The 14,780-nt window shown below is 46.9% G+C and overlaps 1 protein-coding gene across 2 annotated transcripts in view; it reads right to left on the reverse strand.

Moving 5' to 3' along the window:
- Positions 1–14,780, reverse strand: part of ASH1L (ASH1 like histone lysine methyltransferase) — a 63,937-nt gene that overhangs the window by 48,908 nt on the left and 249 nt on the right. For both annotated transcript variants that reach the window (XM_082298726.1, XM_082298725.1), the window contains exon 2: positions 7,646–8,168. In XM_082298726.1, coding sequence (XP_082154852.1) covers positions 7,646–8,068 — 423 coding nt within the window. In that variant the 5' untranslated portion in view covers positions 8,069–8,168. The remainder of the gene's footprint in view (positions 1–7,645; positions 8,169–14,780) is intronic.

Raw genomic sequence — 14,780 nt, forward strand, 5'->3', positions numbered from 1 at the left:
ATCAAGCTGGACACTGGTGAGATGGGAAGCAGTGGTGTGGGTAATGTGGGAGCCTCTGCAGTGACCCCCAGGCACCCCAAAATCCAGCGCTGCTCCCTCCTGCAGGGATGAAGCAGCAGGGGGGCTTCTTTCTGCCCACCTCCAGGGCTGGCACCCACATGGAAACTCCTGAGTCAGCATGACACCGCTCTGAGCCAACACTCCTGGAATTCCCTGGGGCAGCCTCTGAGTGCCAGAGAGTCCCTAACGAGGATTTAAGTGAGCAACCTTCAGAGAGCTGCATCCTCCTTTCTATGGCCCAAAATTCTGACAAGAACTTCGGAAGGAAAATCTTCTTTGTTCGGTGGACTTCAAAAATCCACCTAAATACTGACTTGGGAATTCAGCTCCTCATCCCTGTATTTGCTCAGCCGTCAGTGTATCCACACTCTTCCTTCTTTCTTCCGTTCCTCCTGGGTGCTCTGCCACCCCGGGTCAGGCTCTGTGGTGCTCTCACACTGCCACTGCTGGGAATCCAACACCTCTTGGCAGGCTCTGCTTTTCCCTGCTCACCTCCATTTCCAAGCAAAGAGCTTGGAAGTTTGAGTAGATACTTAAACAATAAATACATAACTAACGAAACCCTTCCAAACACCAGCTTTGATCTAAGCAAGATGCCAGGATTCTGAAAACAAGACTTTAGCATCAAACACGGATCCTTTGAAAGCTGAAGGCGTGTGCCCTGGAAAGCTTCTTTCTCATCTAAGGGTGAGTGAGTTTTTCAAGCACACTGAAAATTATTTCAAAGAACATGAAAAGCAAAACAGGAAACATCTAGTGAGAAGTCAGTCAAGATGTCAAAAAAGTCTGTAATTTTTTTCAGCATTTTTACAGCCAAAATTCTTACATGGGAAATTATTTTCTTTTCTTTTCTTTTTTTTTTTTTTTTGCCATAAATCTACTTAATAATTAACATGATTAACAAAAACATTTTGGAGGGACATTTTTAAGGACAAAATTTCATCTGGTAACTTCTAACAGAAACATCTTGAACAAAATATGTAACCTTTGGAGAAGGTTGCAGTGGCTGCAAAAACACTAAAAAACCTCCCAACATCAGCCACAGAGTCAAAGCTGCTTCTTGCAATTCTGTATTATTAAAAATTTCAGATTTTTGGTCGAAGCGAATAGCAGATATTGCTGCCACTAAGGAGGATCCCACTGGAAGAATAAGAGTATTGCAGACAGATACCAAAATCAAACTGCAATCATGCACAGCCCCGAACTTCAGGAACAAAAAGGATATTTTCCGTGAGGGGACAGCAGTAAAAGAAAAGAACTGGACTCCACTGCTCATTTACTGAGGGAATCAGGTAAATCAGCTTCAGCCACACCAGTCCAACTGTGGCAGCACACACAGCCCGCCCCGGACACCCCTGGGAAACACCCCCAGGACACTCCCCGGAACAAACCCCAGAACAAACCCCAGGAGATGCCCCAGGGCACCCCCCTGGACACAGCCCTCAGGAGACACCCTCCAGGACAAACCCCAGGACACACATCCCTCAGGAGACACCCTCCAGGACAAACCCCCCAGGACACACATCCCAGACACATCCCTCAGGAGACACTCCCCAGAACACACATCCCAGATACATTCTCAGGACACACCCATCAGGAGACATCCCCCAGGACACCTCTCCTTCCCCTCGGACATGCCTCCCTGATGCCAGGACACACTCCCACACGCTGGACACACCCCGCAGAGTACCCCTGGACACCCCCCAGGGCACACAGCCTGGACACATTCCCAGGACACTCCCTAAGACCCAACCCCCCCCAGACACCCAGCCCAGGACACACTTTGGGATCCACCCCCAGGACACACCCCCACAGTGTTCCAGCCTGTGGCCAAGTGGTCAGGCTGACCCTCAGCTGCAATCTTATGGACACACTCGGGAACTTCCCCCTGGAACACTCCCAATCCACAGCTGGGAAGTGGGGAGCAGCCAGGACTGGCACCCGCGGAGGGGACAGGAAAGGTGTCCTGCTTCCCTGGAATAACTCCCCGTGCCCACACAAGCGTTCTGTGGGATGGGAAGCAGAGACCTGAAGTCCAGTCCAAGTGACAGAGTGTCCTCAGGGCTTCGGTGGCTGCTCCCGTGGACCTCTAAGTGCGTCCCCATCTCCTGCTCCCGCCAGCTCCGGGTGCTGGCAGCGGGGCTCACAGGGCAGCACTCAGCACTTCAATTCCCTCCTGAGCCCTACTTCCCTGTCTGACTCGGGCAAATGCACAGTTTTGTATCAGGGGAAGCACAAAGTCAGCTTTTAATCAGATGGATTTGTGAGGACTGTGGAAAAAAGAAAAGACCCCTCAGCATCTCCTGAGTGTTTCACCCAGTCTCAGCTCCTGTCTCTACCTGCCTCAAGCTTCCTCACTGCTGCCTCAGTGTTGCAATCAAATGGACAATGCCATAAACAGTTTTCCTGGAATTCTGTGCCTTTTCAGCCCAAATTTCAAGCCCTGCTCTACGTTCCTGTGGTGTCAGATGGAATGAGATGGCCCATCTGGGCACAAAGCTGTTCAAAAGGGCGAGATTACGTTGCAACAAAAAGCGTGTTGTGCTTTAAAAACTGAAACATTTGCTCCTGTGCACTCTTTAGTTCAACTGTCTGGTGTAAGAATCCATCCAATAAAAGTATTGCCCAAAGCAATTGCATAAAACACGTTACGTTTCCATAAAATTGGTATTATTCTTAGTTTGCACTGAGCTAAACTGAAATTCCGTATCTCCTGTGTGAACATTCGGTTTCTTGACTTGCACCGTTCATTTGAGGAATAATTCCAGGTTATTTTTATATAAACTATTAACAGGTTATAATCCATCACTGGGGCCATGGGTTAGCAGTGGCCTTGGCAGTGCTGGGGGAACAGCTGAACTCGGTGATCTCAAAGGTTCTTTTCAACCCAAACAGTTTTGTGATTCCAGAATCATCACAGGCAGCAACAGCAAAAAAATTTTATTCTAAAAAGGGAATCTGTTGTTACCCTACAGCACAGTCTCAGGGTTTATTACTACTAGACCATTATTTACTGTGATTATCGTTGCTATTTATTTGCAAAAAGCTCAAGGGTAGCTGATCTCTCCTGAGAACAGGGACATCTATTGAGTCTGGTGTCACACTTCTCAACTAAAACCAAGTTACAAAACACAAGATTGTCTCAGCTTCCCACACCTGAAGTAGTAAGAAGGAACCAGCCTGTGATTGAAAATGTTGGTTGTTATTTCTCTTGAGAACCACCAGCAAGCACTAAGGGGTTTTTATGCACATACACAGACTTACCCATTACTGCTCTGGCTGTTGTACTTCAGGCCAATGCTCAGGCTACAATTCAAACGAGCATTCTGAGGAATCACAGGAGTTGTTTTGTAGTTATGGCATCAACATATTCCATGCAGTTCCCCAAATAAAAATGCCTTCTATTTTTCACCTCCAAGACTTTTTAGTCTTCTCTAAAAGCAAGTTTGAACTACCAGGAATACAATGATTCTGTGGAATTAGTCTAAGACAAAAACTTATGTCCCAGATCCTGCAGGAAATATTCTTGAGCTATCCAAAAAGGAAAGAAATCAATTCTTCAGCTTCTTTACTTTTTTGCTTGAAACTTTTTCAGTTGGTGGCTGTGATTTCATCAGCAAACTTCCCTGCAGAGCTTCCCTGCATGACCAAAGGCAAGAGGAAGAGCTCCAGAATCCTGCACTCAGCAGTTTTACACAGGAATAAGGAGATGGAGCAGGAGGGCAAGTCCCAACCTGCTGCACTGTGTAACCACCGAGTCAGAGTTACACAGGCTGCTACTGTCACTTCTTGCCTTTTATTTGCTAAATCTTTACAACTGCACCTTTGCCAGCACAGCTGAACCATTCCTACACACCATCCTACAAACTAACAGGGGCAAAATGTGTATTTTTGTTCAAGGCTCAGGTTCTTGGGCTTGGCACAGCAATGTCTGCCTGCCCCAGGACACTTTCTGAAAGAATGAAATCCAAGTTCCATACTCTGTCAAAAAGCAAACTGAGCACTGCCTGGCTATTGCAGCACTTGGTAATTTTGTTTTTTGTAACACCTGGAAATCTCAGTCATTTCTGAGTTTCCTTTTTCTGCTCTATGATTTTCTCCTCAGAAAAAATGTCTATTAACTTTTCTGTCTACACATTTCTGGAGGACAAATTGTAAACATACTAGGAAAAGTTTCTCCACTGAAAGGGTGCTCAGGCATTAGAACAGGTTGCCCAGGGAAGTGGTGGAATTGCCATCCCTGGAAGCGTTCAGAAACGTGTGGATGTGGCACCTGGGGACAGGGTTCAGTGGTGAACACGGCAGTGCTGGGAACAACTGCATTCCATGAGCTGGGAAGGCTTTTCCAACACGAACGATTCTGTGACTCCAACTCACCTCACCCACCCACTCCCCTTTCAGACTGGGGATAAACCCTCCGTTCATATACCTGAAGACACTCCCCAAGTTTTACAAGTCCTGTCAGCACTAAACTTGAAGAAAAAGCCTGTCAGAGATGGTACTGCAAAGGATTTTCCTACTATTTTCATTTTCACACTGGTATTCCCAGGAGAAGAATTCCACTACTTCTCTTTGTCTTTCAGTGGTTAACTGTGCATACTGCAAGAGCTACATTTTCATTCTAATTCCTTATTGCTCCTTTAAAAGAACAGAAAGTTCCGTTTCAGAGCTCCAAGTAAAGCCACACCTGGCTCTGAATGGGTCACATGTTTGCTTTCCCCTCCTCTGCATCCACAGCAAAAATTTAGGGATAAATTTTCCTTTGCTGAAGTGTAATCTGCAGTGCTAAAACTTGCTTTATTTCATGGCAGTAAGACAAAAAAAACAACCTCTGGGTATTATATTCAAAAAATGTGATGGTTTTAAACCATCATTCCCACTTATTTCCACACAGACACTTCTAATCCCACTTCAGGAATCAGCAGGATGTTGTTTAATGTCATTTCTAACAATCCAAAGTGCAAAATGGCAGCAGGGAACAGACAGACTTAAACACCATCTCAGAACGATTCGGGAGAGAGCAGAGGATCTAAAGTGAGTTATCATGAGTCAGGGATTTGGAACTCTTGTAAATAATGCAAATTTAATGCAACAGATCTGCATCCTCTGCATCACACAGCGGGGCTGCTCGCCAGGCAGGAGAGCAGTGACTGCAATTTAAAACTGACGTGGTACCAACGGTGCCATGCACCACATCAGTAATATTCTACAACATCACTGATATTTGCTTCCCTTTCTACTTTCCACGTGAAATGGGATGGATCTCTGGAAAAAAAATCCTGTTGTATAAACAAAGATGTCAAGGATGAAGAATCCCTGCTGTCATCATGCGAATTCAAATATTGATTATTTTCTCTGGTAAAAACTCCCAGGGCACGATCTCTTGATGCAAAGGGAAAGCCTCCAGATGCAATGGTGCCTTTTGCGTGTAGAAGCAGGGAATTATGGAATGTCCTGAGCTGGAAGGGACCCACAGGGATCAGAGTCCAACCCCAGGCCCTGCACAGACACCCCAACAACCCCACTCTGGGCATCCCTGGCATCGCTGTCCAAACGCTCCTGGAGCTCTGGCAGCTCCGGGGCCGTGCCCATTCCCTGGGGAGCCTGGGCAGTGCCCAGCACCCTCTGGGAGAAGAACCTTTCCCTAACACCCAACCTAAACCTCCCTTGATTAACTTAACATTAAACCTCCCCTGAATAAGAGATTTTCAGCTGCAGGGACCACCTCAATTCAGACATCAAGAGAAATCACTGGTTGGATATTCCAGACTGGCCCAATATTCAACTCATTGCAACAGTCTTGTCAAAAAAAAAAAACCAAAAAGAAAAATGAAAAAAAAAAAAAAAAAGAAAACCATCAGTGTAGTAACAAACTGTGATTGACTCTTCTGATGTTTTTCAAGCCAAAGTTAGAAACATCATTAGGAATAATCAGCTTGTTCTGAAATGGAAGAATGTAAAATAAAGGCCGTTGCCAAAATTTTAAGTTACGCAACGTACACTTGAGAATTTCTTGTTCAATAGGCTGACTAAAATCACCTCTGCTTCCAGTGGAGGAAAACCTCAATGTGAGTGCATTGTAGAGCCTGGAAAAAGCAATTTTACTCCTTACACGTAACATCCAGCACACTTGTTTTGTCAGGACATAATTTATTACTCAGAATCACAGAATCCCAGGCTGGTTTGGGCTAAAAGGGATTTTAAAGATTTCATTCCACCCTCTGCCATGGACAGGGACACCTCCCACTGTCCCAGGCTGCTCCAAGCCCCAATGTCCAGCCTGGCCTGGGACACTGCCAGGGATCCAGGGGCAGCCACAGCTGCTCTGGGCACCCTGTGCCAGGGCCTGCCCACCCTCACAGCCAAGAATTCCTTCCCAATAGCCCATCTAAGCCTGCCCTCTGGCAGTGGGAAGCCATTCCCCCTGTCCTGTCACTTGTAAATAGTCTCTCTCTCTAGGCTCCCTTCAGGCATCAGAAGGCCACAACGAGGTCATCCCAAAATTTCACTTCTCTTTAAGGTGACTCTTCCTCAAGGCCAATTCCAGTCAGGGTGTGCCAGGGGAAAGGAAAAGGTCTGGGTATGTCAGACAGACATCACCTCAGCACAAGGTGAGGAATTTTCCTTCCCCTTGGGCAGGCTCTGCCTTAGGAGACCTGCCAGCACAGATTTATGCAGGGAGCCTTGAGAACAGGACACAGGCTGGAGAAAGGGAAATGCTTCGGCCTTGGGAACCTCTGGAGCAGGAGCCCCCTGAACAGACAACCCTTGCAAAGGAAGGACTCCAGCTTCCAGGGATTCCCTGGATTCCCTGCTGAATCACCTGGCAGTGCTACATAAGGGTATATTCTAACATTTGATTAACAAAACTTTTATGTTTTTTGGAAAAAAGAGCAGGCTGTAACCAAACCCTTCAAAAATTTGCCATCTATGCAACTATATTTGTAATCCTTGCCATTTATCCTATTTTCCCTATCTGCTACTGCTGCTCTAACTGATTACATCATGGAGATCATAAAAACAAATCCTCGAGGCAGGGCTACTTCCTTGTGTTTGGAAAAGCCCTGGCACATCTCTCCAGCCACTGCATTTACATGCAGGTTATCACCAGGCTGGTTTCTCGCTCATTTGGAAAAGTCTCTTTTACTTTTCAGACCCTGCCTGAGCTGTCCATGGACACAGCAAAACAACTGGTTCTAACAGGTAGGAAAAACATAAATCCAACCACCAGAGACAAGCACAGCACATCCAGAGCCCCATCTCAAGAGAGACAAGACCAAATCCCTCCACTTTGTTACAGAAAAGAGACTAAAAATCTCACCATTACTTTTCAGAAATGAACCCACTCCAGGTGAATATGGGAATTATCTTCCACTGCTGTTGAAACAACAAATTGGCAAACTGAGAAAGAGCCTTTTTTTCCTGCTAATGGCCACAAAATCAAACCATTTCTAACTCCAGACACTTCAGTATCAGAGGTTACATGGAAAAGCAGCAGAACACGGTGGTGCAGAGATGACGAAGCTTTTAAACACAGCTTAAATGTACCGTGACTTGCAAATCACCCCACTACCACATCACTCACTTGCTTCGAAGGACAGTGCTCGCTCTTCTCCTCTGTCATCTTCCCACTCTTGGGAGCCCTTCTTGGCTGCTTGATGCTGGTTTTTATGGCAGGCCGGCAGACATAATTCTCCAGGTTCTTGGGAGGCTTTTTCGTCCGCTTTGCTTGAAGGCCAATCTTCAATTTCAGGTTTCCCTCGGAAAAGTTTGTTTCCTTCACCGAGAACTGCTGCTGCGCATCGCTCAGAGCCTCGCCCTTGCCGCTCTCCGCGCTGTTCCCCTCCCGGCTCTTCTTCTTCCCGTCCTCTTCGTCCTTGGTGCAACCTTCGAGCTCCGCTTCCCCTTTGCCCACCAACGTGCCAATGTTTACCACAGAGGGGCTTTTCCCAGAAAACCCTTCAGAATCAGAACCCAAGCCTAACATAGCAGTATTCCGAGGGTCCATCACAGGCGGAATATTTGCCTTCGGGTGATTTTAGGGAAGATTTACAGAGATATGTTCCTCAGAAGAGCTGTTCCACTATGGGCAGTCAACATCTTTCACTCTGTGGGATGAAAAGACAGACAGAATAAATTTGGATTTTCTAGCAGAAATTAAATTAATATTAAAACCAATTAGAAAGCAAACAATTGTATTTCAGACAAGCACAGCAGCTGATGTTCTGAGACACCAACCATTCCAGCCACCTCCTTCAAATCCACGATTTATCTCTGAAATACTTTTAAATGATAAGTGAAAAATCAAAAGTATGTGAATATTCTAATTTCCAATTCATCCACAGGACATTTCAGATGATGGCTATAGATTTTAATATTGATCATCAAAGTAATTTTTTTATTTATAACCAGAGCCCACTTAGTCCCAGTCTTGCTGCTTTTACTCTGAATACACTGGAAGAGATGCATCTAAGGAAGGATGGGGCAAATGAAACCCAAGAGAAAGCATCCAAACCCCAGAAATATTCTGGCTTTAATTGTCTGAGCCACCAGCAAAGCTGAGCCTAACCCACGTGAGCATCAGTTTACAAACATGCCACAAAATCCGCTTGTTAGTTAAGGACTTTCCACAATTCAGGAGGAAGGATGGGAGAACAGAAGCCAACCCCACCAAACACATTCACACACTGGTTCGTGCTTCCTGAAGCACAGGAAGAGGGAAGTCCACACTTCCATCAGCACAGACACTGTTATGAACATAGAATCGACCTATTTAGCACAAAATAATAGAGGGAACCTTTTCATCTTAACTACAGCAAAAGTAAATTAGAGTCAAGTTGTTTGTGAGGGTCCCCAGACCCTCGTAAAGCACTGACCCCCTGCTCACACACAGACCCCGAGCCCTGAGCTTCCCTCCCTGCCAGAGAACAAACCCAACCTGTGCCCCTTGTAGTTTTATCAGGCTAACAAAAATCCCAAAATCTCAGAACAGTTTGGGCTGGGAGGGACTTTAAAGCTCATCTCATCCCACCTGCCATGGGCAGGGACACCTCCCACTGTCCCAGGCTGCTCCAAGCCCCAATGTCCAGCCTGGCCTTGGGCACTGCCAGGGATCCAGGGGCAGCCCCAGCTGCTCTGGGCACCCTGTGCCAGGGCTTCACCACGAAGCCATTCCCCCTTGTCCTGTCTCCAAGCTCTTGTAAAATTCTCTCTCCATCTTTCTTGCAGGCTCCCTTGAGGCAGTGAAAAGATATTTGCTTTAGGGGCATTCTAAGCAGAAAATGTTTAAATATCTTCAGCACTTAAATACCTTCATCATTTTTGAAATGAAATGGATCAGAAACAGGTCTGAAAAAACACTGATTTGCTGAAAGGTGCATCACAGGCACTAAACCAGCCTGAATCTTCTGTCCTTATCTTCTCTACAGTCATTAAGGCTGAATTGTGAGGAATGGCATGGAAAGATATCATGAACTTCAAAATGAGTTTCAAATAAAGGTTTCAAGGAGCCTGGCACTTTTCTGTGATGTTTGGCATCCTGGCAGGTCAGCAGGAGCCCACTGGAGCACAGAGCACGTGGCAGGTCCCACAGCCCCCCTGGGCAGACAAGAATTGGGAAAGCAGCGGCAAGGAGCTGGTTTTGGGGTGGCTCTGGAGCACAGGCACTGCTCGGAAAGGGGAAAGGGTCAGGAATGTGAAAGGCGACACCGAAGAGCACCAAGGCAACTGCAGTGGACACAGGTTGGAGGACAGATGCCAGGATTAGTGGGGGCAGAAGAAATGCTGCTGGCAACACCACATGCAGCCCATCACAAAGCCAGGCCTCCCTGGCTATGTCCTCAGAGAAAACAAACTTATTTCCATGTGTTCTGGGCACATTATTCACGGGGTTTCTATCTGCAGCTCTGGCTTTCCAGCTACGCACATCCTCAGAAATCAAACCCGCTATTATTACTCATAAGACCAGAGGTAATCAGATAAAATCTCCATTTTACAAGGAGAAAAAAAGGGTAGAGCAGTGTGACATGGACACAGAAAGTGAGTCAGTGGCACTGCCCAGTTCAAGGCCCAGTGTTAGTTCAATAGGCTTCACCATGTCACCAAAAATGGGCTTTTTCATATATGTCAATGTGCAAGGAAAAGGCATTATTTTCCTGGCCAGCACGTAAATAATTCTGAGCTCATGCCTGAATTTGTATTATTCAAGTCCAAGAAAAGGGACAATCCCACAGGCCATCATGCAACTCTCAAATCTGCTTTCACACAACTATTTCCTTCTCCAGTGACTGGGGTGCAGAGCAGTGACAATACTTTTGACATTTTCTTACCAATAAAATTAATTAATCGGCTTCAAATAGGAAACCAACAGCAAGACTCACACACTGACCTTAGAAACTGCAAGGCCCAAAGTGCACAGTGGGAATTAGAGCAGAGGAATGGTGTTCACATCTTATTCTGCGCTAAGAGGATGGAGAACTATCCTGGAAATGAAGTCACTAAATTGATGGCTCCCACAAACACAGAGCAGGTCATTTATTTATCCATTAATTGCTCTCAACACAGACAACAAAAATGCTAATCCTGGCCCTAATCACCACTGTGCCTTGATCAGTGTAATCTTCTCCCAGCTCCCCAGTTACCCCACTAATTCACAGGATGTGTGTCTGTCACTCGGATCTCATCTCCCTGAATCCCCATGTGCTGCTTCCTCCCTGCCTTATCAAGTTCAAGCTTCCTGTCACTGTCTCCAAGGTGTTCTCAAGTGTACCTTGGCTCTTCCCTTGTTCCTGTTCCTCGGAGCTGTTTCCCCAGTGATGCCACTATTTGTTTTCTTTTCTCACTTTACTTTCTCTGTGCTACTCCTCGCACTCCTCGTGCCTCACTCGCTGCAGGATCTATTCCATTCCTCGTGCAGGTTGTGCCTTCAAACCTTGTGGATGTCAAAGCAAATGAGCAGCCAACTGGTGACAGCCACAGTTCAGAGGCAGCTAAAAAAACCTGCATGAATTTGCCCTGAAAACTCTGATGCTTTGGGGCTTTAAAGACCTAAAATGATCATCTTTAACCATGTGATATAAGGTACTTATCCATGCCTCTGCTTTCCATGTTTGTTGCACGAAGTTCCAAGTTTTGTTCTGAATTATCCTACATCCATGGGATTTCAGGCTAACAAAACTTTTGCTGGATTGAAAACCATCCAGTACCAAATCCCTGCATGGCCTCTCAAGTAATGAGCAAGACATGTTCTCACCATCTCCCCACGAAGCAAATCACATCGAACTCCCAGTCCCTCAGCCGGCGGGTTCCGTAGATCTCAAATCCCTCCTGAAATTGTTCCTCCCCAAAAAATTAACTATGAAGCATTTTAACATCCATTTTGACACGTGCCACCTGGAACTAAGTGGTGTTCATGAATGGTTTCTCTAATGCTATACACAGTTTTAATACCTGGCATTCATCCTTATTCCCCTGGTGTCCCATCCCAAGCCCTTTCTGCCCATCAGCTGCTAAGATTTCTGTTCTTCTGATCCTCTGCTTTCCCAGAAAGAAAATGCCAAGGGTTGATTCTGCTGCCAGATCCTAGATATGATTCCCCACATCCCCTCAGCAATATTAACTGAGATTTTTCCCTCCATTCAATTCAGGACGTTGAGTACATTCCTGCTGCTGCTTTTGTCGATAAAAACACGCTGTCATGTCATATTTGGAAGGTGAATATTTTTTCTTTTGGTTCTTTTCGTTGCTTCATCTCTAAGGGACATTAAAACCAATTCAGCTGAGTGTTAGAAATTCCAGAATATTACTACTAACTCTGTGGCCTCCCACAGTCCCTTCTCGAACTCCATGTCTTCTTTCCTTTGCTAAGGAAGACAGCTACCACACTCCGAAAAGAGAAATAAAAAGTGGGGTAAAGCCTTACAATATTTCACCACATCACAATCCCTGAACAGGGGAAATGGGAGCTCAGGCCCCTGGATCACCTGCACGAGCATCCTTAAAACCTTTAGAGAAGGAGACATTTATCAGGAATAAAGTTCCTGTTTGCATTACATGAGGTAACAAATAAAACACTTTCCAAACGGAATCTGCTGGATGTGCTTCTGTCAGACAGAAATCCCAGGGGACCTGTCTTGTCAGGAAGAATATTCCACAGAAGTGCTGGGAACAGAGGCCACGTTCAGGGAAAGCACCCGGAGCAGGACACAGGTTTTGTGGGAAGAAAGGCAGAGGACAGACATGATGACACCCTGTAAGTATGCTCCAGTGGGAGGAAAACTTGGGAAGCAGAGATAGAGTTTCTCCTGGTATCTTAACCTGGCCCCAGCTGACACCCTACCTGACTGAAGGTCTGGAATCACAGGGCTGAGTTTGGAGGTGCAGGGTAATTCTGTCGGTTCCTTATTCATATGCAAATAAACGCCAAATTGCTAAAATCTGCATAACCAACCCGTGTTTGATGGGAGCAAAGGTTCCTCCACCCTTAGGCTTCGAGTCCCAACATCAGCCAACACTGACTGCCGAGGGGAAAGCAGTTTGAGAACTCTCCTAAAATATTATCCCATCTGTTACAGTGTGAGTCAGGAGCTCCCTGAGAGGTCCAGTGCCTTCCAGGGGATTTTTCTGGACAAAACCCATTTATTTATATCATCTAGTAAAAGATAAGGGTCACAGCAATCCAGCACATCCCCATGAACTCCAGACAGATGCCTCTGGTTATTCCCAACCCACCCCAGTACCAAGATGGCCACACCTGTGCCACAGGTAGCGGACAGAAAACCAGGCACAAACACAGATTTTGCTTTCACAGAATAATCACAATAGGTCTCATGACAGATTTTTTCCCCTTTGCAAGCTGGAGATGGGACTCATGACCTCATGGAGTGGAAGAATGTGTCCACAACAGCACCAGCCCTTCCAAAAGCAGCAGAAATTAATTTAATTTTTTTAAAAAGCCAGCAATCCCACAGACAACAATATCTATTTAAAAATACCTTTAATTCAGTAACTACATGTGCTATTGCCACTTTTCTCTTGTGACAACAGCACTGCCATTTATACCAATATGTCTGTCTCTTCCACCAAGGAAAAAAAATGCTTTTTATATCCTCCAGGACAGTTTAAACTTTTGAAAACAACTGGGAAAAAAAGCTTCTCCCGGAAATTGTAACTCAAATTTTGTCACTGGTTATTATCACTCAAACCTTTTTAGGCGACTGCCGACTGCCTGTAGCAACAATTTCAAGTCCAAAAAGAAGTTGTGGTAATTTTGTCTTTTAAACCAAGATGTTTCAGACTTAGAACTCTTCAAAAAAAAAAAAAAAAGTCTCTCTTTTATACTCTCAGACAGTTGAGAAAAGCTTTGAGTAAGAACACTTCTTAAGAACTCAAGCAGGCAGACAGATGATGATTTTAGAGCCCGTCTCTCCCCATATGTTCAAGCAGCTGCCAGAACTTCCCTGTTTCCCACAGAGGCACCAGGGATGATCCCAAGGTCCTCAAGGATGACCATGGGAAACACAACTCTTACAGGATTCACCCCAAAACCCCACAGCCCTGGAAAACAAGTGCAGGTGTAATCTAAATTACTGCAAGGAGGACAGCCAAAATAAACCAGGAAAGAAGGTGCACTGCTCCTGAAAACGAAAACTGAGGATATTTCAATGGATGAGGGTAAAGCCACAGGTTCTGTCCCTGCTCCCAGAGCTCCCACCACCTCCAGTTTCCCTGACTGGCTCCTGACAACACACAACTACCAGAAGGGTGAATGCGTGTCCTGAGGCCATCGGATGGAAACCCACATTCCAAGTAGCTTCCAGTTCTCTGCTACATAATTAACAGGGTGAAGAACCACAAACCAAGGGCCAAAACCAAGAGTTAGAAAGTCAGGAGACTATGGAAGAGAGAGACAAGGATGGGAACACATTTTGGCTTTTGATGTGAGAGATCGGTAAGGCCATGATAAGGCTCAACCACCTAAACCCAAATTCACGGTCAATAAAGCTAAAATAAAATTAAAAACACAATGAAAGTAAAATTTCAGAAGTATGATTTTGGAGAAAGGGGAGGACGAAGTCCACAAGACACTGATCCAGTAAACCAGTCAGTATCGCAAACCCCAAAGGAAATACATAAATATTTGGCAGCGAGACCCCCGGCTCCGTCCCCCGCATCCCCCGCCTGTCACACGGGGCAGGACCGCGCCGAGCCCGGGGAAACACCGAACTTCGGGGATGCGGAGCCTCGGGCATAGCCCCGCTCCGCAGGGAAGCGGCGGCCAGGAGGGGCTCCCGGGGCCGCTGTCAGGTGACATCGCGGCCCCCGACACCCGTCCGAGCGCGGCTGTCAAGCTCCCGCACCCCCGGGGGCTGCCCCGGCCCCGGGCCCCGCCGCCGCCGCCGCTCCTGTCACCGGGCCCCGCCGCCAGCGGGGATCCCCCGCCCCTCGCCGCGGTCCCTGTCAGGGATCCCCCGGTGCCTCCCGGTGCGGGCCTGGCTGTCAGGGACTCCCCAGCCCATCCCCGGCTGTCAGGGACACCCCGCCCCGCTCCCCGTCCGGCTCCACGCTGCGCTCCGGGCCCTACCGGGGATCCCCCCCCGCCGCCCCCGGGGATCCCCCGCCGTCGCTGGGGATGCCCAGCGCCCGCCGCCGGGGCCCGGTGCGGGGATGCGGTGCGGGGGTGCGGGGGAGGTGCGGGGGGGATACGGGGGAGATGCGGGGGG

This window comes from Coloeus monedula (genome assembly GCF_965178545.1).
Source record: "Coloeus monedula genome assembly, chromosome: 29".
Taxonomy (NCBI): Eukaryota; Metazoa; Chordata; class Aves; order Passeriformes; family Corvidae; genus Coloeus; species Coloeus monedula.